The 27,990-nt window shown below is 41.0% G+C and overlaps 1 protein-coding gene across 2 annotated transcripts in view; it reads right to left on the reverse strand.

The window, feature by feature from the left end:
• The window catches only part of LOC149138463 (putative tRNA pseudouridine synthase), a 364,078-nt gene that overhangs the window by 294,469 nt on the left and 41,619 nt on the right, over window positions 1–27,990 (reverse strand). For both annotated transcript variants that reach the window (XM_089448317.1, XM_089448316.1), the window contains exons 2-3: window positions 21,191–21,226; window positions 17,907–18,019 (exon numbers count right to left, since the gene is read on the reverse strand). In XM_089448317.1, the coding sequence (XP_089304443.1) occupies window positions 17,907–18,019; window positions 21,191–21,226 (149 nt within the window). The remainder of the gene's footprint in view (window positions 1–17,906; window positions 18,020–21,190; window positions 21,227–27,990) is intronic.

A 27,990-nucleotide genomic window follows, 5' to 3' on the forward strand; every position in this document is an offset into this window, starting at 1 on the left:
AGCAGCGGCACAGTTTTCTGGAGGTGTTGATTATTGCAGTCATTTGGCTTTCTCGTACACATCACCTGGTGCTTGTAGCCTGCCTTGTGCAAGCCCAAGTGCAATTTCTCCAACTAATTTGTACCACAACAGATATTATTAATAAAATTTGGCCAATTTGGGGATTTGCAGAAATTTCTTGTTTATGTGCATCCATTTCTGAAATTTTTTGTGTTATTTATTTGTGCATGTCTTTGTTATTATTGTAAAATTTCTACTAGGAATATTACATAGAGCCTTGGTCAGGATGCCTGCCACCTATTCTCTTGTAAGAGCGTACCTCAACTGTACTACCCCTCGTTGGACATAATCTCTGGCAAAGTGACACCTAATATCAATGTGCTTCGACCGATTGTGAAATATTGGATTCTTAGAGAGCTTGATGCAACTCTAATTATCACACAAAATCCTAGTCGCTTCCATCCTTCTCCTAAATAGATTCACAAGCAATTTCCTAAGCCATATGGCTTCGCACGAAGTTGTGCTAGCTGCCATATATTCAGCTTCAGCTGAGCTCAGAGCCACAGATTTATGTTTCCTACTACACCACGAGGTCATTCCTGATCCAGTGTTGAAACAATACCCAGTTGTACTTTTCCAATCTACTAAACTTCCAGCACAATCTGCGTAAGTGAACCCACTCAGCTTGATGGCATTGCCTTGGGTGTACAATAGTCCATGCTCAATTGTTCTTTGTATATACCTAAGAACATGTTTGACTGTTGCCCAGTGCGCCCTCTTGGGTTCTGTTGTGCTCTACAACAACCCCCCATTTCATATCATGGTTATTCACAAAAAAAAAAAAAAACTATCATATGAAATGGGTCCCTTTTAGTTTTGATTGGTATCAACATTGTATTATTCAAAAAGGTCCGAAAACAAAATGAAGACATTATAAAAAACCTTTTGGACAAACCAATTTTGGTCTTATAATATAAATAATCAATCTTTTATCATTGCGATAAAGCGATCGCAAGATCGCATATCGCAATGACATAGGAGGCATACTTTAAAGGCCCATTGGTTTTCTCCGATGCGATAAAAGTTCCTTTCGCTCCGATGCGATGCGATATCGCTATCGGCGATCGGCGATATACTATGCATGTTTTTAAAGCACCCCAGGTAATACACCCGATGCGATGCGATATCGCTATCGGCGATCGGCGATACACTATCCATGCTTTCTTAAAGTGCCCATACTCCCGATGCGATGCGATATCGCTATCGGCGATCGGGGATTTCAAAAGGTGTCAATATAAGGATTTAAGTTTTCCCCGACGCCCGATTGCGATAAAGCCAGAAGCGCAAACTTCAAAAAAGCCGTTAAAACAGAGGGATATTACGATTAATTCATATTAAAAGCCTTATCTGTCGAACAGTGATTTACCTGTGCTCAACCGCCAAAACATCCAAGGCACGCTTAAACAAATCATTCAGCCAATTAATGATATGATGGGCATTTAAAGGATTGGCAGGTTTTAACGGCCATTTAATGTAATAGTAAGTCCTAAAATCTTCTCATAGATTGTATCCGCGGCCACTTTAAAGTTAATCCCTCATCACGCATTGATCAATATATCTCGCTCATATTTGGTTTTCACTACCAATTCTCTGTGTTACGCTTATTTTCACTCCTGTGCAGAATTCCTCCGAAGCAGAAAACTCAAGCAAAATGGGGAAGAAGTCTAAGAAAACCACAGTCGCTTCCGCTGTGCCAGCAACAGGACAAGCTGTCACTGATCCAACAAATAAAAAGAAAGGATTGATATCTGATACTACATGTTCTGATCTCGGCAAAACTACTTGGCAAAGTACCTATAATTTGATTGAGGCCGAAGAACCTGAAGTGACAACAGTACAAGCCACTGCAGATGCGACTCGAAAATCTGATGGTACTTTAAAGGACTTAGCCGACTCCTTCCTTCATCGGATAGCAGCTCGGGAACAAATTCTCCCATATACGGATGTAGTGAGGTGGGCAATTGAGGAAATCCCAATCACAGACAGAACTTTCTGCACCAGAGATGGGAGAATCTTCGGTTCATTCAAGGCTGATGATTTAAGGCAAATGTATCATTTGCCTGAGCCAGAGAAGAAGTACAACAAGGCGTTTTTGGAGAAATTCCGAAAAGAGAACGAAATTGAATCCGAACCCATCCGGGATTGGAGACAAAATCCGGCAAAACACAAGCATGAATCTTCCGGTAAGTACTCTGTTGATTCCCTATGTTCTCCTTATTGTTATGCTGGGATAATGATGTGTAGATTGTGGGGGTTGCACGATTCCGCTAATTTCACTATAGAAATGGTTCCCTTGATGGAAGCGGTGTGTAACAGTGAAATAATGGATTGGGCAACTATACTGTCAGATAAACTAGCAACAGCTGTTCTTGATTTTAGAAATAAGACCCGCATTACTGAAAGGTTAATTCCCCCATTCTACTATAGTGCCTATATTCTAGATACCCTGTGTTTTAATTCTGAATTTCCTGTGCTCGGCTGGAGGTGGACATCACAAGACCCCATGCCTATTCACATATACCATCAGAAATTGTGGAAAGCTTCCTATAAGCACCATTTATACCAAGTCTGCAATGGCTTTATGTTACCCATTCATTACTCTATTTTTGATAAACCTGCTCCCAAGATTTCCTACCAAGCCGGGATTGATTTAACATCAATAGGAAGATGGTTCGGGGAGGAAAAGTTCACTTATATAAGAGTTTTCGATAGCCAAGCCGAACCTCATGTCCTTCCTTTGTACATACCTGATAAACTGCTGGCGAGAGAAATAGCTTATCAGATCATTGCCGAGGGAGTTACACAGACCCTCAAGAAAAATAAGAAGCAGGTCTGGCCCTCTTTTCCTTTGAGATGTGGTGTCTACACGTTGCATGATTTCAAACATGCAGAGAAAGAAGCTACAAAGATAAAATCATTAACTCTAGCAACTCTCCCTAATAGGCGATTTGATCCCAACAAAGTCGCCTATAATGCACTTGAACAGGCCAAATTGACAAAGTTTGATCATAAAGAAGATATGTTCGATGACCTGTTCTCCTCAGCCGAGTCAATATTGCAGGTTAAGGCACTAGCCAGAATGAAATATCAGGATGAAGGGTTGGTTGAATTCAACAGACTTAGAGAACAGAGGTTGCAAACTCTGCCTCTAGATCTGTTAGCAACAACCCCAACAACAGCATCAAGCGAGCCTGAAAGGCAACATTCAAAGGAACCTCCGGTTACAACAAAAGAACAAGAGAAAGCACAGGAGGAAACTCAGACTAAAGAGCAAGAGAAAGTGCGGGAGGAGACCCAGACTAAAGAGCAGAAGCAGAGCAACATAGAAGTAAATGTGGATACTCATATTGATCCAAAACTGCTCCAGGAATGGCAACAATTTGATTCTATTATCAGCAGTCTAGAATGTTCAAAGGACACCGAAACTTCGAAAGCAGCAGACACACAGGAAACCACTTCACAACAGGTTCCAAGTGGAACCAGCGGCCCACCCAGTTCAAAGGAAGTAGAAATAATACCAAAGGACCCCTCCGATCAAATCATTTTGCAGGTAGAAGAGATTCCTCCCTTGGATGTCTTCTATAGCCCAAGGCATAAAGCTGTAGTAAAACGACAGAGGAAGAGAAGAAGGACTGATCAACCTTCCCTTTTCCCAGAACAGACGGTCATGGGCAATGTGGTTTGGAAGGAGGAATTTGACCCCTCTGATGACCTAACAAAACTATCACAATATGCTGGAGCCTATTCGGCAGCAACAATAGACAAAGCATCAGAGGTGAGTCTTTTATTGAAAACAAAAGACCAGGAAATCTTTTTATTGCAGGCACAGCTAACAGAAGCACAGCAGAAAGCGGAGCAGGCAGAACAGCAATTGTTGACACAACAGCAAGTAAATAATCAATTAACTCAACAATTGCAGGCAGAGAAACAAAGGATTGATCACAGCGCAATCCAGAAGCAGAAAGAGTTGTCTGAAGCCTTGGCACAACTGAGGGCAGCAAATGAACAAATGCTGAAAACAAAAGATGAGCAGATTGCTCAACTATCAGCACAGCTTGAGAAGACAAAGGGCGTTCCACAAATAACTGAATTCAGAGTAGAGGCACTACAGATAAATACGGCATTAATAGCCCAAATCAAGCTTCTATGTCAACAAATCGCCCAGGCGGAACCACTATGCGAATTGACGGCATCAATAAGTGAAAAAACAGAAAAGGCTAGAGCGGAATTGGATCAAGCTGAAGAAACGATAGCTGCATTTCTTGACTGGCAAGATACTGATCAGGGACAAGCGGCAAATTTACCAAGAATTTTAGAGTCACATAAAGATATATTGTTTACAGAATGGCAGTCCCAGTTAATGAAAGCAGAGAGGGCAATTTCAAGGTGCAAATCAACTACAAGCAATTTGGTTGAATTGGTTAATAATACTCTCTACTTGTCAAACATGATTTCCCAATGCACTCCAGGAAAATTGACAGTGATGAAAACATTGGAGCAATCATGTTATCCAGATCTAGAGGAAAAGGGGAGATTAATTGCTGGAATTAACAGTTTAACATGGGACACCTATTGGTTCTTCTTGGTAAAACCACACAGTCAAAGAGCCGCCCTCAAATGCCTTACAGATGCAATCGGGTATATTATCCCCGATATTCAGGATGCCACCTATGCCGCCCAGCTTAGCTCTCGCCTCAACAGACCGCCCAAAGTGGAGCCAATGCTTGCGATAAGTCAGCTCAGGTTTAAAGGCAAACAGCCTACTTGATGATTCATGCCGCCGACTGCCAGGTTGCTGAGAAGAATATGATCAAAATCAATTGATACCAATTAAATAGGATTTCAGTTTCATAGGAAGTTAGCTTAATTAAGTATTTATAGACCCTTTCATTGTTTTGGAAGGGGTCGTAAAGTTTTGTACTTGACTTAAAGACTGAAGTTGCACTACTGTACTTCAGCCATATTCTTTTATAAAACTGGACCAGTTATTCTAATTTTGACAAGGAAGCTTTTATGCAAATGTGCACTACTGTCTTTGTTTGAAAGTATTTCTGCGTTGGAAGAAGAATCTCAAATAGCGATTGATATTCGGAGTGACTAGCAGTTCATATGGTACTATTATCTATGTCTGAATTCATTCTTTTCATATGAATTGTTATTTGATTGCCTTTGCTATTATCGAATATATGTATGTGTTTTAACAGCATTTCTTTATTCCCTCCACTATTGGATGTTTATGGGATGCTTTTCTTTTGATCGTATATGTATCGATGATATATAAGTGTAGCAATATTGCGCTAATCCCTTTGTTTAACGATTTAAGCAAAGTAATCCTTGAATGAATAAAAGTCCATGTTTATTAAATAGAGTCATCTACATGCCTGTTTATAAACATAGATCATTAAGCGCTACACTTTAAAGTACAATAGTTCCCGGGATTAGTAGTAGTTCTTTTATTTCGCTGATAAATTAAGTTATTCGCCTATCATTAGATTAGTCAACCAATCATTCATTCATCCCGTTTATCCATTGCTGGGAAACTGGTCCCATTATCCCCAGTCGGAGCCACCATTCCAAACGGAAAAGGAGTTGTATTAAGGTCCGGACCGAGTGGTTATCCCCCAATGTTGATACAACGATTTTCGGGGCATCAACAGGTTCCACCATGAACTGACTGAGGGTGCTGACAGTGTAACAAATGTCTAGACTGATATTGACTAGATACATCAGGGACCCTATACGTTGGCTGTACAAGGTGGGATCAACGTCTTTACCTTAAGATGCATCAATCTTCTTCCAATTGGTGATCATTAGAGTAGCCATAGGTCTACAGTCCTGCATCCTGAATCTCTTCAAGATCTCTGTAGCATATCTCCCTTGTCCAAGGAAGATCTCACCCTTTTGCTGCCAAACTTCCAACCCCAGGAAATAATGCATCTATCCCAAATCCTTCATGTTGAATTCTGTGGCTAGGTTCTTCTTGCAGTCTTTGATGAGCCTGGATGATCCTGTCAGGAAAAGATCATCCACATATAACACTAGGATTAGAGTCTCATTCTCTACGACAAGATAATAGAGATTAGGATCTGCGTCATTCTTGACGAACCCCATCTTCTGCAAGTGGCCATCAATTCGACCGTACCATGCTCTAGGTGCTTGTTTAAGCCCATACAGGGCTTTCTTTAATCTGCATATATGAGACCTCTTCTCATGTGTCTCAAAACCCTCTAGTTGTTCAATGTATACTTCCTCTTCTATTACCACATACAAGAATGTCATCTTAACATCCATCTGGTGAATCTCCCACCCCATCTGTGCTGCAAGAGATATCAACGTTCTAATAGAAGTATAACTGGCTACTCGAGCGCAGGTTTCTTCATAGTCTATCCCTTCCTTTTGAGCATACCCCTTTGCCACAAACCTGGCTTTGTATTTCTCCACACTATCGTCTGTAGCATATTTGACTTTCTAGATCCATCTCGAACCTACCACTTACCTGTCCTGAGGCCTAGGTACCACTTTCCAGACATCATTGACCATTATAGAACTGTATTCCTCCACCATCGCATCTACCCATACCTAATGTTGAACATCCTCCTGAAAACTAGAAGGTTCCCCAACCTAAGCTACTAGGGCCTGGAATCTGTCTAGTTGTCTTCGCTCCCTTTTATCATTCATGGGTGCACCAATGAAGTCCTTTGCATCTCGTAGAATCTGTCGGAGTTCCCAACTCGTTCTTCCACTAGTAGTGGGTACATCTATCATCTCTTCCTCTTCCTGAGATTCCTCTTGTTCTAAAGCTTTGCCTTCAGGGGAATTTCTGGTACTAGTTTCTGCTGGTCGTAGTGGTTGGACCAACAGATCGTCTTTTCACTGCTCCTCGAAGGCCATTTCTCGGGATTTCCTAAAAGCTTCGTCCTCCATGAACTTTACATCCCGCCGAACTACTACCTTCCTACTCCTTGGAAGATAGACACTATATGCCTTAGCATTCTCACTATATCCCACAAGATATCCTTTCTCAGCAGTGTGATCTAATTTCTCTCTTTTCTTCAGCTATATGGCAATACGCTAAACTCCATGTGAAAATTTCCAAACTGAAATTCTATTACTGCAGCAACTGATTTATTTCACCTACTTATTATTCTCAATAAGTTATTTACGAAATTCCTTCGGTAAATATTAAAATAAATTCTACTGCAGTTATCACATAATTACCCAGAGAAAAAATACACGTACAAGAATCAATCACATAGACACAATTATTTTTGGACAATTGTCCCTAGAAAAACTCAATGCGGGAAAATCGGTGCAGCAGATGAGGGCTTTATTAATCTTCAGCAGCAATTGTTTTTACAAGGAATGATTTTTACAGAGAACTGAAAGAAAACACCTGAGACTTTCCCTCTGAGACTATCTGACGCTTTGGAGACCCTGCTCCCACTTCTGCGTCACTCTGATTGACCTAGCTTGGTTCTGAGTGGCTCTGCGTCCCTCTGCATCAGCCTACGTAGGCCTTGTGTCTCTTCTCTGGACTGCGTCTCTCTTTCTGCGTTGTCTTCCACTGCCCCTGCATCACCTCCAACTCGAACTCTTCCTGTTGTTGAAGCCCTCCTCTTCCTCCACCCTGCAACTCCCTCCGAAACTGATCTCCTCTTCCTTGAGAATTGAATTTCCTTGAGATACTATCTGTTAGTGTGTCTCCAAATGACCCTCGAGTCTTGTTGAAGAATTTTCTTCTTGATGAATCGATTAAGTACCTAATCAACAGCTAAGATTAAAACAGACTTGGTCTTGGTCTCTTAGAAGCTTCTTATCCTTATCTTTATTAATACCAAATAATATTTTTATTTTCCAAACTTTAGACTTAGGAACCCATTAAAAAGATTAATTATTTTAATAACTCGTCATCTTGATGGAATTTCTCAAAACTATTTCTGGGTCTTGGAGATCTCATGTGCCTTAGCCTCTCCTCCAAATTTCAAGGCTAGAGCACATCCGATGCTACCACAAATCAACACTCCCTCTTAGCGAAGAATGTGCTCTAATAATGCTCCATCACTGAAACATCACATTGATCCTTCGCACTGGTACCTATGCTGATGCTTGGCCCGCTGCCTTACATCATCTGCATTGTTGCTCTCTGTATTGTTGCCCATGACACTACCATTGCCACTGCCACTGCTACATCTGTACTGCAGCTCCCTCTCAATCTACTGCATGATGTTGCCCATAGCACTGCCACTACTAACTGTTGCACTGCAACTTTTGATACTTATCCATTATTGAAATGGATTCTTTACCATCCCCATCTTCTCCCTGAAATGAACAAACTTTGTTCTTCCTAGAGCCTTGGTGAGGATGTCTGCCACCTGTTCTCCTGTAGGAGTGTACCTCAACTGTACTGCCCCTCGTTGGACACGGTGTCTGACAAAGTGACACCTAATATCAATGTGCTTCGACCGATCATGAAATACTGGATTCTCAGAGAGCTTGATGCAACTCTGATTATCACACATGATCCTAGTCGCTTCCATCCTTCTCCTGAATAGATTCACAAGCAATTTCCTAAGCCATATGGCTTCACACGAAGTTGTGCTAGCTACCATATATTTTGCTTTAGCTGAGCTTAGAGCCACGGATTTTTGTTTACTACTGCACCAGGAGGTCATTCCTGATCCAATGTTGAAACAGTACCCAGTTGAACTTTTCCAATCTACTGAACTTCCAGCACAATCTGTGTCAGTGAACCCACTCAGCCTGATATCATTGCCTCTGGTGTACAATAGTTCGTGCTCGATTGTTCCTTGTATACACCTGAGAACATGTTTGGTTGTTGCCTAGTGCGCCCTCTTAGGATCTACCATGAACTGATTAAGGGTGTTGACAGCGTAACAAATGTCTGGCCTAGTATTGACCAGATACATCAGGGACCCTATGAGCTGCCTATACAAGGTGGGATCAACATCTTTATCTTCTGATGCATCAATCTTCTTCCAATTGGTGATCATTGGAGTAGCCATAGGTCTACAATCCTACATCCTGAATCTCTTCAAGATTTTTGTAGTATATCTCCCTTGTCTCAAGAAGATTTCACCCTTCTGCTGCCAAACTTCCAACCCCAAAAAATAATGCATCTGTCCCAAATCCTTCATGTCGAATTTTGTGGCTAGGTTCTTCTTGCAGTCTTTGATGAGCCTGGATGATCCTGTCAGGAAGAGATCATCCACATATAACACTAGGATTAGAGGCTCATTCTCTACAACTAGATAGTAGAGATTAGGGTCTGCGTCACTCTTGACGAACCCCATCTTCTGCAAGTAGCCATCAATTCGACCGTACCATGCCCTAGGTGCCTGTTTCAGCCCATACAAGGCTTTCTTTAATCTGCATACATGAGATTTCTTCTCATGTGTCTCAAAACCTTCTAGTTGTTCGATGTATACTTCCTCTTCTATTACCCCGTTCAAGAATGTCGTCTTGACATCCATCTGATGGATCTCCCACCCCATCTGCGCTGCAAGAGATATCACGGTCCTAATAGAAGTATACCTGGCTACTGGGGCGAAGGTTTCTTCGTAGTCTATCCCTTCCTTCTGAGCATACCCCTTAGCCACGAACCTAGCTTTGTATTTCTCCACACTACCATCTGCAGCATATTTGACCTTATAGATCCATCTCGAACCTACCACTGATCTGTCCTGAGGCCTAGGTACCACTTCCCAAACATCATTGACCATTATAAAGTTGTGTTCTTCCACCATCGCATCTACCCATACCTGATGTTGAACAGCCTCTTGAAAACTAGAAGGTTCCCCAACCTAAGCTATTAAGGCCTAGTATCTGTCTGGCTGTCTTCGCTCCCTTTTACTATTCCTGGGTGCACCAATGAAGTCTTTTGCATCTTGTAGAATCTGTCGGAGTTCCCGGCTCGTTCTTCCACTAGTAGTAGGTACATCTATCAATTCCTTTTCTTCTTGAGATTCCTCCTATTCTGAAGCCTTATTTTCAGGAGGATTTTTGGTACCGGTTTCCGCTGGTTGAAGTGGTCTCACCAACAGCTCGTCTTTCGACTGCTCCTCAGAAGGCATTTCTCGAGATTTTCTGAAAGCTCTATCCTCCATGAACTTTGCGTCCCGCCGAACTACTACCTTCCTACTCCCTGGAAGATAGACTCTGTATGCCTTAGCATTCTCGCTATATCCCACAAGATATCATTTCTTAGCAGTTTGATCTAATTTCTTTCTCTTCTCTTCGAGTATACGACAATATGCTAAACTCCCAAATATCCTGAAATAACTGACTTCGGGTATCTTCCCAGTGAAGACCTTCTCCGGAGTGATTTTGCCCAATTCCCTGTGAGGAGTCCTGTTCTGGACATAAACTGTCATGCTGCATGCTTCTGCCCACGGGAATTTAGGCATATATTGATCATACAGCATTGCCCTAGCTGCTTCCACAATAGTCCTGTTTTTCCTTTCTGCAATTACATTCTGCTCTAGATCGTAGAGAGTTTTCCACTATATTTTGATGCCTTCCTTAGAGCAAAAATTAGTGAAGTCCTTGTCAACATACTCTCCACCATTGTCCGAGCGCAACACTTTTATCTTCTTTCCTGTCAAATTCTCCACTAGAGCCTTGAACTCTTTGAATCGATCGAAAACCTCATCCTTGATCTTCATAAAGTAGATCCAACTCTTCCTGGAATGGTCAATCGATGAAGGTGGCGAAGTACTCGGCACCACTAAGAGATTTTGTGGACATCGGTCCACAAATGTCTGAGTGTATCAATCCTAGCACACTCTTTGCCCTATCGTTACTTCTGGAAAAGGCAACTTTGGCATACTTGCCCAAAGCACACCTTTTGCGTACATCATCCCGTTAAGTACTTAGTTCTGGAACTCCTGATACTATTTTCCTGGAACTCCTGATACTATGGCACATGAGGATGGGACCATGGGGCTTTCGTCAGCCTGCGTAGGCCCTGTGTCTCTTCTCAGGACTGCGTCTCTCTTTTTGCGTTGTCTTTCATTGCCCCTGCATCACCTCCTCATCAAACTCTGCTTGTGCTGAAGCCTCCTCTTCCTCCACCCTACAACTCCCTCTGAAATCGATCTCCTCTTCCTTGAGATATTGAGTATCTGCCGGTGTGTCTCCAAATGATCTTAGAGTCTTCTCTCATACTTTTCATGTTGATGAATGAACGACCGAGATTAAGTCTCTAATCAACGGCTAAGATTAAAACAGACTTGATCATCGTCTCTTAGAAGCTTCTCATCCTTATCTTTATTAATACCCATTAATATTTTTATGTTCCTAAGTTTAGACTTAGGAACCCATTAAAAATATTAATTATTTTAATAACTCCTCATCGAGGTGGAATTTCTCAAAAATGATTTCTGGGTCTTGGAGATCTCATGTGCCTTAGCCTCTCCTCCAAATTTCAAGGCTAGAGCACATCCGATGCTACCACAAATCAACACTCCCAAATATCCTGAAATGACTGACTTCAGGTGTCTTCCCAGTGAAGACCCTTTCCGAAGTGACTCTACCCACAGGAATTTGGGCATATCCTGATCATACAGCATTGCCCTAGCTGCTTCCACAATAGTCTTGTTTTTCCTTTCTGCTACTCCATTCTGCTCCGGATTCTGTCCACTCTCTTCTGATGCCTTCCTTACCGCAAAAATCGGTGAAGTCCTTGTCAACAAACTCTCCACCATTGTCTAAGCGCAACACTTTTATCTTCTTTCCTATTAGATCCAAGTCTTCCTGGAATGGTCATCGATGAAGGTGACAAAGTATTCGACACCATTAAGAGCTTTTGTGGACATCGGTCCGCAGATGTCTGAGTGCATCAATCCTAGAACACTCTTAGCTCTATTGTTACTTCTGGAAAACGCAACTTTGGCATACTTGCCCAAAGCGCATCCTCTGCATACATCATCTCGTTCAGTACTCAATTCTAGAACTCCTGATACTGTTTTCCTAAGAATTCTCAAAGCCCCTGGTGTAAGTGTCACATCCTCCTGTGCCATAGTTCATTCAAATCCTTATCTCCATTGTTGCCTATCAGTGCCATTAGTGATTCTAACTATAATCTATACAACCCGTTACTTCTGATTCTGATCTAGGCCTTCTTTTTCAACCTCGAGTGTTTGACATATACTTTCTCCTTGATGAAGAAAACGTCATAGCCCTTGTTTTGAAGTTGAGATACAGAGAGTAAGCTCATCCCCAATCCTGGCACATGCAACACATTGGTGCTCGTAACCGCTCTCTTGCTTCGGTTTGAAAGACTATAGTACCTCTTCCTACTGGGGTATACTTTGCCTTATTTCCGATGGTGATCTGAAAATACATTCTTTCTTCCTGATAATCTGAAAAACATTATTGAATTCTTGTCATATGCCAGGAAGCTCCACTATCTATATACCAAACCTCAGAGGAGACAGTGCTTGCTAGGCAAGTGACTTCTTCTTCCAATCTGGAAGCTAACATAGAGTAATCGTGATCCATGTCCCTCGTGTCTTCTTCAAGAAATCTGCGTGAGTCCCTTTGAGTCGATGCCTCTGCATCATGCTCTTGACTCATAGTCGATTTTTCTCTCCTGTTTCTGGATTTCTGCTCTGATACCATGTGAAAATTTCTAACCTGAAATTCTACTATAGCAACTGATTTATTTCACCTACTTATTCTTCACAATAAGTTATTTACGAAATCCCTTCAGCAAATATTAAAATAAATTCTACTGCAGTTATCACATAATTACACAGAGAAAATACATACACAAGAACCAATCACATCAACACAGTTGTTTTTGGACAATTGTCCCCAGAAAAACCCAACTCGGGAAAAACGGTGCAGCAAATGAGAGTTTTATTAATCTTCAACCACAATCACTATTACAAGGAATGATTTTACAAAGAACTTGAGAGAAAACACCTGAGACTTTCCCCTGGAAACTTTCTGACACTTTGGAGACCCTTCTCCCACTTCTGCGTCACCTCTGTGTCACTCTGCGTGGCTCACCGTGGCTCTAAGTGGCTCTATGTCCCTCTGTGTCAATTTGCATGAGGGCTACGTCTCCCCTGGACTACGTCTCCCTCTGTGCTTTCTCTCAATGTCCCTGCGTCACCCCCTACTCAATCCCTGATTGCTGTTGATACCCTCCTCTTCCTCCACCCTACAACTCTCCCTCTGAAATTTATCTCCTCTTGAGAATCGATTTCCTTGAGATACTGAGTATCTGTCGGTGTGTCTCCAAATGATCCTAGAGTCTTCTCTCATACTTTTCATGTTGATGAATCAATGGTCGAGATTAAGTCTCTAATCAAAGGCTAAGATTAAAACAAACTTGATCCTCGTCTCTTAGAAGCTTCTCACCCTTATCTTTATTAATACCCATTAATATTTTTATTTTCCTAAGTTTAGAGTTAGGAACCCATTAAAAATATTAATTATTTTAATAACTCCTCATTCGGGTGGAATTTCTCCAAACAATTTATGGGTCTTGGAGATCTCATGTGCCTTAACCTCTCCACCAAATTTCAAGGCTAGAGCACATCCGATGCTACCAAAAATCAACACTCCCTCTTAGTGAGGAATGTGCACAATGCTTCATCATAGAAGCATCACACAGATCCTCCGCATCGGTCCTCTGTGCTAATGCTTGGCTTGTTGCCCTACATCCACTACACTATTGCTTCCTGTACTACTGCCCATGACACTGCCACCGCCACTACTACATCTGTACTGCAGCTCCCTCTCAACATGTTGCATCATGTTGCCCATAGAACTGCTACTGCTAACTGTTGCACTGCAACTCTCGACACTTATCCATTTCTGCTACTGAAATGGATTCTTCACCATCCCCATCTTCTCCCTGAAATAAACAAACTGTGTTCTTCCTAGAGCCTTGGCGAGGATGTCTACCGCCTGTTCTCCTGTAGGAGTGTACCTCAACTATACTGCCCCTCGTTGGACACAGTGTCTGACAAAGTGCACTTGATATCAATGTGCTTCAACCGATCATGAAATACTAGATTCTCAGAGAGCTTGATGCAACTCTGATTATCACACAAAATCCAAGTCGCTTCCATCCATCTCTTGAATAGATTCACAAGCAATTTCCTAAGCCATATGGCTTCACACGAAGTTGTGCTAGATGCCATATATTCATCTTCAACTAAGCTCAGAGCCACAGATTTTTGTTTCCTACTACACCAGGAGGTCATTCGTAATCCAATGTTGAAATAGTACCCAGTTGTACTTTTCTGATCTACTGAACTTCTATCCCAATCTACGTCAGTAAAACCACTCAGCCTGATGCCATTGCCTTGGGTGTACAATAGTCCATAATCGATTGTTCCTTGTATATATCTGAGAACATGTTTGGATGTTGCCCGATGCACCCTCTTGGGTTCCACCATGAAGTAATTGAGGGTGTTGACGGCATAACAAATGTCTGGCCTAGTATTGACCAGATACATCAGGGACCTTATAAGCTGCTTGTACAAGGTGGGATCAACGTCTTTATCTTTTGATGCATCAATCTTCTTCCAGTTGGTGATCATTGGAGTAACCATAGGTCTACAGTCCTACATCCTAAATCTCTTCAATATCTCTGTAGCATATCTCCCTTCTCCAAGGAAGATCTCACCCTTCTGCTACAAAACTTCCAACCCCAGGAAATAATGCATCTACCCCAAATCCTTCATGTCGAATTCTATGGCTAGGTTATTTTTGTAGTCTTTGATGAACCTGGATGATCCTGTCAGAAAAAGATCATCCACATATAACATTAGGATTAGAGGCTCATTCTCTACGACAAGATAGTAGAGATTAGGATTTGTGTCGCTCTTGACGAACCCCATCTTCTGCAAGCAGCCATCACTTCGACCATACCATGCTCTAGGTGCATGTTTAAGCCCATACAAGGCTTTCTTTAATCTATATACATGAGACTTCTTCTCATGTGTCTCAAAACGCTCTGGTTGTTCAATGTATACTTCCTCTTCTATTACCCCATTCAAGAATGTCGTCTTGACATCCATCTGGTGAATCTCCCACCCCATCTGTGCTACAAGAGATATCACCGTTCTAATAGAAGTATACCTAGCTACTGGGGCGAAGGTCTCTTCGTAGTTTATCCCTTCCTTATGAGCATAACTCTTAGCCACAAACCTCGCTTTGTATTTCTCCACACTGTCGTCTGTAGCATAGTTGACTTTGTAGATCCATCTCGAACCTACCATTGACTTGTCCTGAGGCCTAGGTACCACATCCCGGACATCATTGACCATTATAGAATTGTATTCCTCCACCATCGCATCTCCCCATACTTGATGCTGAACAGCCTCCTAAAAACTAGAAGATTCCCCAATTTGAGCTACTAGGGCCTCATATCTGTCTGGTTGTCTTCGCTCCCTTTTATCATTCCTGGGTGCACCAATGAAATCCTTTGGATCCTGTAGAATCTTTCGGAGTTCCCGGCTCGTTCTTCCACTAGCAGTGGGTACATCTATCATCTCTTCCTCTTCCTGAGATTCCCCTATTCCGAAACTTTGCCTTTAGCAGAATTTCTGTTTCTGCTAGTCGAAGTAGTTGTACCAACGGATCGTCTTTTCACTGATCCTCGGAAGGCATTTCTTGGGATTTCCTGAAAGCTCTGTCCTCCATGAACTTTACATCTTGCCGAACTACTAGCTTCCTACTCCCTGGAAGATAGACTCTATATGCCTTAGCATTCTCGCTATATCACACAAGATATCCTTTCTCAACAGTTTGATTTAATTTCTTTCTCTTTTCTTCGAGTATACGGCAATACGCTAAACTCCCAAATATCCTGAAATGACTGACTTTAGGTGTCTTCCCTGTGAAGACCCTTTCCAGAGTAATTTTGCCCAATGCCCTGTGTGGAGTTCTATTCTGAACATAAACTGTCATGCTGCATGCTTCTTCCCACGGGAATTTGGGCATATCCTGATCATACAACATTGCCCTAGCTACTTCCACAACAGTCCTGTTTTTCCTTTCTGCTACTCCATTCTGCTCCGGATTGTAGGTAGTTGTCCACTCTTTTTTTATGCCTTCCTTAGCGCAAAAATCGGTGAAGTCCTTGTCAACATACTCTCCACCATTGTCTGAGCGCAACACTTTTATCTTATTTCCTGTCAGATTCTCCACTAGAGCCTTGAACTCTTTGAATTGACCAAAAACCTCATCTTTGGTTTTCAGAAAGTAGATCCAAGTCTTCCTGGAATGGTCATCGATGAAGGTGACGAAGTATTCGGCACCACTAAGAGCTTTTGTGGACATCAGTCCGCAAATGTCTGATTGTATGAATCCTAGAACACTCTTAGCTCTATTGTTACTTCTGGAAAACGCAACTTTGGCATACTTGCCCAGAGCGCATCCTCTGCATACATCATCTCGTTCGGTACTCAATTCTAGAACTCCTGATACTGTTTTCCTAAGAATTCTCAAAGCCCCTGGTGTAAGTGTCACATCCTTCTGTGCCATAGTTCATTCAAATCTCTATCTCCATTGCTGCCTATCAGTCCCATTGGTGATTCTAGCTATAATCTATACAACCTGTTACTTCTGATTCCGATCTGGGCCTTCTTTTTCCAACTCGGATGTTTGACATATACTTTCTCCTTAATGAAGAAAATGTCGTAGCCCTTATTTTGAAGTTGAGATACGGAGAGTAAGTTCATCCCCAATCTTGGAACATGCAACACATTGGTTGCTCGAAACCGCTCTCCTGCTTCGGTTTGAAAGACTATAGTACCTCTTCCTATTGGGGTACACTTTGCCTTATTTCCCATTGTGATCTGAGAATTCATTCTTTCTTGCTGATAATCTAAAAAACTTTCTCGAATTCCTGTCATATGCCAGGAAGTTCCACTATCTATATACCAAACCTCAGAGGAGGCAAGGCTTGCTAGGCAAGCGACTTCTTCTTCCAATCTGGAAGCTAACATAGAGTAATCGTGATCCATGCCCCTAGTGTCTTTTTCTGGAAATCTGCGTGAGTCCCTTTGAGTTGATGCCTCTGCATCATGCTCTTGACCCATAGTCGATTTTTCTCTCCTGTTGTGGGATCTCTGCTATGATACCATGTGAAAATTTCTAACCTGAAATTCTACTGCAGCAACTAATTTATTTCACCTACTTATTCTTCACAATAAGTTATTTACGAAATCCCTTCAGCGAATATTAAAATAAATTCTATTGCAGTTATCACATAATTACATAGATAAAATACATACACAAGAACCAATCACATCCGATGTTACCAAAAATCAACAATCATGACAGATAAACGAGGGCACACAATGACTGGCTCAGGTGGCAGAGAATACGAGCACATCAAGCTTTCCGGTGGCTGCAAGGGGCTGCTGGTTGCTAGCTGAAAACAAAGCTAGGAGAAAATTTCTCCTATAGGGGTCACCCACTGGTGGTGGGTAACAGGAGGTACCATGGGAATGATAACCAAAACCAAAGTAGAAACGTATTTGAGGAACAACAGTTATTGCTGAAAGGAATAATGGATGTAAAGCCACAATTAATGAGGAACAGTGAACAATATAGTGAGATACTTGAAGGGTAAGGAACATATTTAAGAAAAGGAAAATGTGAACGTATGTGAGGACCAATTTAATCAAAGACCAATACTTCAGAAACAAACTTGAGAACAACATGAAGGTATCATTCTAGAATTAATTCTCTAAAACTTACAAAATCTATGAACTCAGATTTATACAAAGTGTACCCAATCAACTATGACGTTAAAACTTAAAAATAATAAGTAGAAGAAAATAGTAATTATAAAATCATACCCCTTTGTCAGTTCGACTGCTCCTCTTCCATCCGACTTTATGTAGATTTCCATAGTTACTCTGAAGCATTCCTCCCGCCTTGAGAATAGCATTTTCCAATTCATCCTCAATTGCTACATTTAACATCAATATATCATAAATGTCTCTTTTATACAACTTCAAATAGTCCATCATCTGATACAGCAAATATCTTATACAGAATATAAAATAATTTTGGAGAGAACACCAAAACTACTCCAATGTATCACTTACCTAGTAGAGAAAAGGTTCAAGGCCAATATCAGTATTGCTATAAGAATATAAAAAATGTGAACTAAGCCAGCTCAATATACACAAACATTTTAAGAACAAATCTTGAAATAACAAAAACAATTGATTCCAATCTTATCCAGTGTCATAGTTGCAAAGTCAAAATAACATGCCAATAACATAGTTTGGAAGGATGCTATTGAACAACAGTGGCAACTAAATAAGGTAAGAAATGGTGAAATGTTTTCTGTTGAAACCATAAAGGGTAAAAAAATCAAAAAGGCAATCATTATGATGATCAGAGGAAAAAAAAATCAAGGAATAAATTAACAAGTATTAAGCCTAGTAACTCAGTTTTGAGGATAACTTCAGTCACGTTGATCAACACTAATCAAGCTAACAAAATTATTTTGTGACACATTGCAGAAGCCTATATAGGTTGTTCAGCTTGTTAATAGGAATCGGCCCACAAATGTCAACCTACAAGGCAACTGGCACCTAGAATAAGCATACATAAGTGTATGATATCTTATGTAACCATAACATTTTGTGTTGAAGAAAGTGTAACTAGGTTCGGTATTTACAAATGTAATTTTGATCTTTGTACTTGTCAAGAAAAAAAAATATTATTTTTGTAAATTATAAGAATGAGTTTCTTGCTCATTCCATAGGTCTAGGAAAGTCAAAGAATCAAAGTCATGTTAAAGAGCTCTTCTTGAGCATGAATATGGGTCAACCTAGTGTCAAGTAGCCCTCCAAGACAAGCACCATCCTCCAAAGAAGAAGACTGCCAGCAAAACGATGTGAAAGACAGTCAAGTCAGCTTCAAAGTATATATAGATGACACGTCACTCAATAAAAGGACGCAACGGTTCACTAAGTTCACGTCGGCTTGCATACATGGACTAACACCTATAAATACGCAGCTGGAGTAATCACAGGAGGACATAACTTCGGATCACTCTGAAACTTTGATGGCACAGTAAGGTACAGGATCTCGGTGATAAGCACAGTGACATCTTCGCATAAGATCTCTGAAATCTCGGGCAAGCACAGTGACACATAATCTCGGGTTTCTCTGTGATTTTTTGTGGGAAAAAGGACTTCGGATACCTCTGCTATCTTCGGTGATGATCACAGTGAAATATAACAGTCTCATGACCACGGTCTCTTCTCGATTTCAGTGACTACTGTCTTGGAAGTTACAGTCTCGGCATGCATACGAAGAACCTCAGTCATACTCTGTCTCGGCTTATATATATACACAGTCACAGTCTTGATCTCGCAGTCTTGGTGTATCTACAATGGAGAGGATCATACAGTCTCGGCATATCATCAAGACACAGTCATGATATCATCAAGACACAGTCATGATCTAAGTATAGTCACAACCATGGTCTCAGGAAGATCTTTGTAGTAGTGCAACAAGATGACACAGTAATGATGGTGCAGTTGAGACAATGCAACAATGATCTATGTGAAGATGGAGTAATGGTGTAGAAGCAATGATCTCATTGTCATAATGAGTATCTCAGTAGAGGCACAATAATGTTCTCAGTGATGACAGCAGCAAGGAAGATCTCAGTGGTGCAGTGATGATGAACTCAGCAATGACGAAGAAGAGGATTGGTGTCTTGATCTTGGAGCGGCATTATAGGTCAAGGGTCATGGTCTTGGTATTCATCAATTGGAATCTCTATAAGAAGAATTTTGTGCGGGTTTTCCTCTCCAAGAGGGAGAGGTTTTGGCCCTGGCAGAATGCCAACATCTTGTGTTCTTGTCTCTTTGTTTTGGTAGCTATTTGATGAAGTAAGAAATACACACACTAATGATATCAAGTAAAAGATTGTGCTAATAAGCTAAAGATAAAATACCTCACAAATAGTTATCATGCCAAGAAGAATCTCATTAGTTATTATGCCCTAGATTCTTCGACATTTTGTACATGGTAACTTTTGTTTTTTTTTTAAATTCTACTTGGAGCAGACCTACTATTAGAGATTATTACTGCTTTGGAGATTGCACTTTGGTGTCATTAACAACCTAAAGGTTTCCAACGAGTCCTGACTCGTCTAAAAGAACTCAGTCTCACCCTAGATGCTGCACAGAATTTTATTTCAAGATTCAAAAGCTGCTTGCAAGTGGTTGAAGCTGCTCAGTCTACCGCTAGCCTGATTTCAAGCTTGGTTATGGCCAAAACATGCTAACACCAGGACTTTTCCAACTGCACAACATTGGTAAATTACTCTCTATTTGAAAGTGTGAAATATTTTTATTCTTAAGCATTATCTATCATGCATTGATTACAAATTTCACATATGTTCTTATCTAAGTTTGCACAAACAAGAATACTCATATTAGGATAAACAGTGCCAAACAGTACCCAGGAGTCTCTGGCAAGCTTCAGTTCATGTGCTTCTCATCGATACCATCGGTAAAGTTCAGAAGACTATGACTGATTCTCGAAGTATAATGAACAGAAAAACAAAGTGATTCTGGATGGATTTACCAAGTTTGGCAAGGCTTGGCAAGTACTCACCTAACTCATGAAATCAATCAAGAGTGACAAAGTCTTGATTTTAACCCACAAATTCACCTACTTGCTCAGTTTTTGACAAGCAAGTCAACTCACCATATTTCCATGTGAATCTTTGCAAGTGGTACTATAGAGAGATATATACCAATGGTAATTGTTTTATATAATTGCTCCTGTCCTAGTGAAGCTGTGTCTATTGCAATGATGCTGTGAATGTTTATTTCCTTGTACTCACAATATTATCCACCATTAGCTTGAATTTTATCTTGATGAACAGTCAAATCTCACATAAACAGGCTTTTGAATTGATGCTTACTCCAGGAAAGGCAATACAAAAAACAAATAATGAATATATACATACACAGTTGACAGAGAAATCAAATGTAGTACAAAACCCTACTCAAAGCAAGTTCATATCAATCCTGCATAATAAATAACATCAGCAATTCTGAGATCAATGATTTAAAGAGCATGTAACAATCAGAAATGGACTACTTACTGACTGTAGAAGCAGAGTCCCGCTGAATTTGCAGACCTGAAAGCAGTGAAAATACACAAATATATATGAACAACAAGCTTTATTATAAATGACTATTTCAAAATTTTACTGAAAATCTTAAGACAAATAACACGAAATGAGCTAAACAAACAGAACATTTATAATTTTAAGACAAAATAGTAACCAGTTCACTGTTTGAAAATTTGTTCCAAAGTTCTATTGCAATATCAACTTACTAAGTGTTACCGCTCAAACTAGCAGGGGACCTATGTAGGATCCTTAAAGGGAAAATGCTAAGGCAAGGACAACAAATGGAGACTTAGCCCACTATCACCTCAGCTATGGCTACCTTCTATTTATGGACTTTCACAGATGGGACGAAACCTGGTATATTATGGAGTCACCGATGAAGGATAAGTCAATGAAAGGACATGGAATGACCCAAATAATCCCTTTCCTGGGAGAGTTAGAAAGATAGAGTTTGCTTCCTTTCTAAGCAAGGTACAACGTCTTCTAGGGAAAGGAAGGGAGGATTTGAGGGTTAGGTTTATTGGATATGAATTGTGAAGGAATTTCCCAATCCCTAAAAGCCTTATTGAAATTAGTATCCCAGATGGTTCTTGAAGAATTGTCTTTTCAAAGGAACGGGACCACACAGAACCAAGTGGACCCAGTGTAGGGTAGGGGAGAAGAGTATGGCAACCAATGATTGTCCCTAACCTGGACAAGGTATGGAAATGGATCAAAGAAAAAATATCCACTTAAAGGTTTGAATTGATCCAATAAGGTACTAGCCTTTGGGGATGTTAGGGCAAAGTTTGATCCCGAAGCTAGGGCTTGGCTTTTCTCACAACTCCATCGTATGAATGCCCTCAAATTTGAAAGAGGCCTTGAGAAAACACCAAAGCATGAGACCCTAAGAGATCAAACTTTTTGGATGGGTAGTTTGCCAGGAAAATGATGCCATAGGTGACCCAACTTGGCTAGACCTAGGAAAAGGTGAAAAGATATGATTTTATGTGACGACCTGTTGGTAGATCAGTGCCTTAGTCTTGGGAGAATGGAGTCTATGATGAATATGAGTGAGGATCTTTGATTCCCAATCAAGGAGGCCTCAAGACCACTTTGCTAGCCTTATAGGTCAAAGAGAAGCAGTCTTGCAGCTTTTATACTTCGATGTGAAAAGGAGATGGCTTATAAGGTCAATTCGTTGAGACAATTACCCCTAGGAGATTTCGTTCACATTACATGGCCCATACATTGAGAGATGCTATAATAGAGACTAAATTCCACAATTTAAAGTAGTAAATGCATGCAACGATTAGCCCTAAAAATAGCGAAAATCCCAGTGCAATGTATATGACAAAGTAAAACAAGAATAACATTAAAAGCATGTACTTGCATGTAACAAAATATATCCAACCATCCACAATTGACAAAAGAGAAGCTCCAAGATAAAATAGACCAATATCCACACATCAAAATTCATCCAATCCAAAGTGATGATGAGAAAATGAACTCATCTCACTTGTATTTATACACTAATGAAGCGTATGAATTAGCCTCCTTGGCCTAGATAAGCACCAAAAATAAAATAATGTGCTAATATTCTAACTTTTGGTGACAAGCCCACCAAACTAGCTCACAAATGAAAGAATAAGCCTCTCAAGAGGTCAAATAATAATCTATGCATGTTGTAGGGCCCTCCAAGTGGCCTAATGAGGTCCATGGATGCCATAATGAAGAGTAGGACCCTCGAAAGTGATTAACAAGGGGTTGGCCCCTTGTTCTCCAAACAATAAGCTTATGGTGCTCCCAATGGGTGTGGGGGCACAACAATAACCTCATGGGTCTCCAAATGAGTTGAATATGCATGTAGATCGTCTGCAAGGGCTCTGATGATGATGTAGGGGATTCCACATCATCCTACAAGTCCTGGGTCAACTGCCAAGTGCATGATACATTTGTGGGGTCAGCTGGGCAAAATGAATCAAGTAGTGCATCTTCCTCGTCCAATGGGAGTATCTCGAGCATCTCTGACCATCCTCAGGGATCCATGGAGTATTGTCTACTGCTGTGGATGCTGATGGCTCTCAACACACACCCTACATGTGCCAAAGTAGCCCTCTGGATGATTAGGACCACATATAGGTGGACCAAACCCAAATGGAGACCATCTGCAATCTTGCATAAGATCCAATGTGTCCCCTAGCCTTCCAATACAACAAGTCATTAGAGAAATCGAGTAAATGAGCTTACTAATCACGTGTTGAAATTTCTAAGTCTGACATGTTATAAATCCCTACTGCATTATCTGGTTTAATTTCTCCTACTCGTTCATTCCATTAACAGGTTATTTATAAATATAAATACTGAAATAAACACAAATGCAGTTTTAACTCATATATAGATTAGCCACTGAAATCACTGAGACAAACACAAAAGGGACACCGTTATTTTTGGACAATCATCCCCAGAAAAACCCAATGCAGGAAAACTGGTGCAGCAAATATAAAGGTTTTATTATTATGCAATTTCTGAATACAACTACGGTGTCGGAAATGGCTCACCCAACAAAGAATGCCCTCGGCAGTAGTACCTCTCCTCAGAGACAGATATTCCGCCTGATCAATCACCGGATGAACAATCCCACAGCAACTACAAAAGCTCCTTAGCTGGACAGTGAAAGCTGCTCCAAGCTTCTCCACTGCTCTGCGTCACTCAGCAAGGGACTGCATCACCCTTCCTGGCTCCAATCTGCCCCACAAAAAATCTCCAGCGTTGCCTCTTGGCCCTGCATCAGCTCTGCTAGCATCTGCGCAACTACTGATGCCTCTGCGTCAGCCCCTTGGCTCTCTGTGATAGCCCTCTGCGTCACCAACGCTGGCCTCTTCAGCCTTTGCGTAAGTCCCAACTACCTCTGCGTCAGCCTCTCCAGGCTCTGCGCTGTCTCTATGGCACTATCTCTGCCTCCCTGCTATGTATTCTCAGCATCATGTCGAACTGCCCCTCGTCGCAACAGATCACTAGCTCGATTCTCTTAGCAAAACCCCGCTCAAGAAAATCGAATTGACTGATCAATTTTGGTGTGTATCTCCAACTGACCCTCAAGCCTCCTCTTATACTTTTCCATATGAGTCTTCTGTTAGAGTCAGTATTTGCATACTGCCATCAGTGATCAACACTCCTCTTTTATATCATATTAGGGTCCCATTCCAAATTTTTTGTCATTCCACCTAGGTCCTCATGCAAAAATTTACTCACTGATGGTAGCCCAAGTCAAAAGCCTCACTCTCCCTTAAAAAATCAATACTTTTTGGCCCACCTTCATGTCTTACTGAGCATACATCCATCAGAAGGTCATTTCATCATGTTTTTATGTCAATCAAGTCACCATGAAGTCTATTCACTCAAGGTCCCATTAGGTCACTAGGTTTCATTTTCCAAGGTTCAATAACACACCATTTCACTGCATAAGGCCAGCAAAAAAGTATGAGAATGAGCAAAATAATATCCCTTTTTCATTTAAAGAGGATTTGCAAACATGTAACTATGCTTGCCAAAGTTCTAATTTTCATTCCAAGTATGAGTTCTATTTCAGATTCTAATTTTATTCCAAAAAACAGAGACGTAATATTTTTTTTTATTTATGTAATTTTATGTCCATTATATTTAATAAGTAACTATTCCTAAATCTGTCAACTCAAACTCTATGTGCCAACTTCATCCAAGCAAATTCAAATGTAAAGAGTGCCAAACTCCAGCATCATCAACTTGCAAAGAAGAAAATTAGAGTGCAAAGGGTAATTAGAAAAGTTTTCAGAAGGTGAATTGAAACATTAAGAAGTGGGTTTTAAAGTTGAAAATTTTAATTCACTCGAGTATAAAGGCCTTCTTAGCTTTATACGCAACTTCATTTGCCTCCCATCATTTCTTGAGCAAGCCCCAAGAGAGCATTTCTCACGATTCTGGGCGAATTTGGAAAAACAGAGCAGGCGTTGTTCATTTCCTTTAGGCGCTAAGCACACCCTTCAGGCGCTGCGCACTTGCCAAGCCTTGCGCGTTTCCTTCAGGTGCTGCGCACTTGCTACCAGCGCTACGCACTTGCCAGAGAAGGGCGCACTTCCTTCAGGCACTGCGCGTTTGTCTAGGAAAGCTAGAATCGCCTCCAAAGCTTCACCAAACTTGTATTCAACTTCCCACAAGTAAGTAACATCTAAAGATAGTGTGCTTCTTCCCCCTAAAGTCACTCTTATGGTGTTTTGAAAGTTTATTGAAGATTTGGTGTTTTTCTCTCATCTAAACCCTAGTATATCCCTTAAAACTATCATTGCACTCTTAATTCCCAAATTTCAACTCCCCTACACTTTCATTCACTTTCCCTAAACCCTTTATCCCATACTCTCTAACCTTTACCCCAAAACCTTAAGCCCTAGGTGCTACAACTACCTAGGCTCCCAAACCCCCAACATTGTAAACCATTTCCCCATCCCAAAAATCTATCATATTAATACTCCCTATCCTCCTCCATTACATACATCCCTTTACCCATCTCCTTCAATTTCCCTTCCCCATCCCCTACTCCTAAAAAACCACATTCCAACAACCTAATACCTCCCTAGGGTTTGATATTAAAACACCATGGCAGAAGAGGAATACAAACCATACAATGAGGGAGAAGAAACAGAGGTGAAGAAACCACACAAAGGGGGTAGAATACTTAGATTTGAGCCAACAGATCTCAGGGAACTCTTGGCATCTCCTATGGCTGTGACATCCTTCAAATATCTTGGTTGTTATGATTTCTGTGAGCAAATTCAAGCAGTCCAACACCATGCTATGTTGACTAGACTCTTCATATCCAAACTCCATGACAACCAAGTCACTCTAGCTGGTGTCACTTTTACTTTATCTACTATCGTTATATCAGCTGCCACCGGGATCCCAGATGTTGGAAAGAAATGGTTTAAACAAGGTGAGTTGGAGAAACATTATTATGAGCCTTTCGTAAAACCAAGGTACCGAAATGAGAGAAAGGGCTATTTTCCTTTTTCTCACCTCCTAGACAGATATGCCCCAATGATGAAGATTATCATGAAATACTTTTCATGTGAAGGCAAATTTTCTAGGCTTTATTCCTATCACATCCAGCTCTTAATGCATTTCACTAGGGTAAAACTACTCAACATACCCTACTACCTTTTCCGGAGCATTGATAAGATGGCCTATATTGTCCAGAAAAGGGAATATGAACATCAAATGAAGAGTCTTTTTCATCATTCCCTCATTAAAATCATAGTCCTCTATCACCTCAAAGAGCTGAACATTGCATGGAGCACCTTCATAGCCAATCCCATATTCATTGATCCATCTATTCAGAATGTTCAAAATGTCCCTTTATCATCTCATCCTTCCACCTCCATTCCTCCATCTCAGCCTATCGATCATTCATCATCATCAGATCAGTCACCTTCACCATCACCATTTCAAGAGCATAGTGAGTCACCTAGCAGAGATGAGATCAGTGAGCCAGAGCAGATTGAGCAGGTTGAGGTCATCAAGCCTAAAGGGGCAGATTTGGGCACTTTGGCACACACTTATTAGAGAGGCCATAGGCAAGTGTTTGCCCCACAGAATGTGGGAGGGACCTTGCCTTCTTCATCAGCAAAGCAGGTACACAAAGGCAAAGAAAAGATGATAGAGACAGAGATTCAGCATGAGGAGGAGGACCTCCATGAGACAGAGTAGGATTTTGACTTGGTTGACCTAGGTGAGCATGATGACAATAAGAACACCAACATTGTCATCAAGGAAAAGGATGCACTCATCAGGGAGCTCCAGATCAACTTAGAGAGGTCAAAATACATCATTTCATATTATGAGCAAGAGAATGAGCAGCTTCAAGCCAAACATAACGTCATGGAGATTTAGCTCATCAAGGCAAAAAGGGAAGCAATGAAAGCCAAGGCATTGCTTGATGAGGCCTATGATAGGTATGGTGAACCTGAAGAAGAGCAAGAACCAAGAAGCAGACCTAGGACTAGAGGGCTGAAAAGAGCTCTAGAACTAGAGAAACAAAAGGAGGCTGAGCTTGCTAATGAGCTCACCTGGAATGAGCAGTTTGTCATCTTGATCAATGAGAACCGGGAGCATTGGCTTGATAAGGTCAATCAACATTTAGAGAAGCTCCTAGACAAGGCTAATCAACAAAATGACATTCAGAGGAAGATGGCAAAACACTATGCCAACAGAGAAAGAAATGCAAGGGCAAAGCTCAAGGTTGCAAAAGCAAAAATTGAAGCCCTAACTCATCAAGAAGAGAAGAAGAAGCTAGATATACTTGCAGAGGCTTCACTCCAAGCCTAGCCATACCAAACATTAGATCCTTGACCAATTTTGAAACCTCTTGGCACATTTTTGCAAATATTGTCTTTTCTATGTTTTTTAAGGAAATTTTATATCAGTTGCATGGTCAAATGTGCAGCGCCCTAAGCGTTGCGCGCTTTTTTGGGGCACTTTTTGAAGAAATGGAGACTGCCACTGGATGCAGAATGATAAATACATCTAAGAAAACCATGTTTCCAACCTTAGTTTGCAAAACTGGCAGGTGAAAAGGGCAAAAAACTAGCAAAAAATCATGTTTCTGCCTCATTTTTGGCCCAGGTGCTACGCGTTTGACCAGTCTTGGGAGAATGAAGTTTTGGAGGGTCAAATCAAGTCCATTTTGGAAACTGAAGGCAGATTTGGAAACTAGACAGGACAAGCTTTCCAATGAGCTATCCTAGGCTCAATTTGGACAC

This window comes from Pinus tabuliformis, chromosome X (genome assembly GCF_031772625.1).
Source record: "Pinus tabuliformis cultivar Carrire ecotype Pingquan chromosome X, CPIR1, whole genome shotgun sequence".
In the NCBI taxonomy this organism is placed as follows: Eukaryota; Viridiplantae; Streptophyta; class Pinopsida; order Pinales; family Pinaceae; genus Pinus; species Pinus tabuliformis.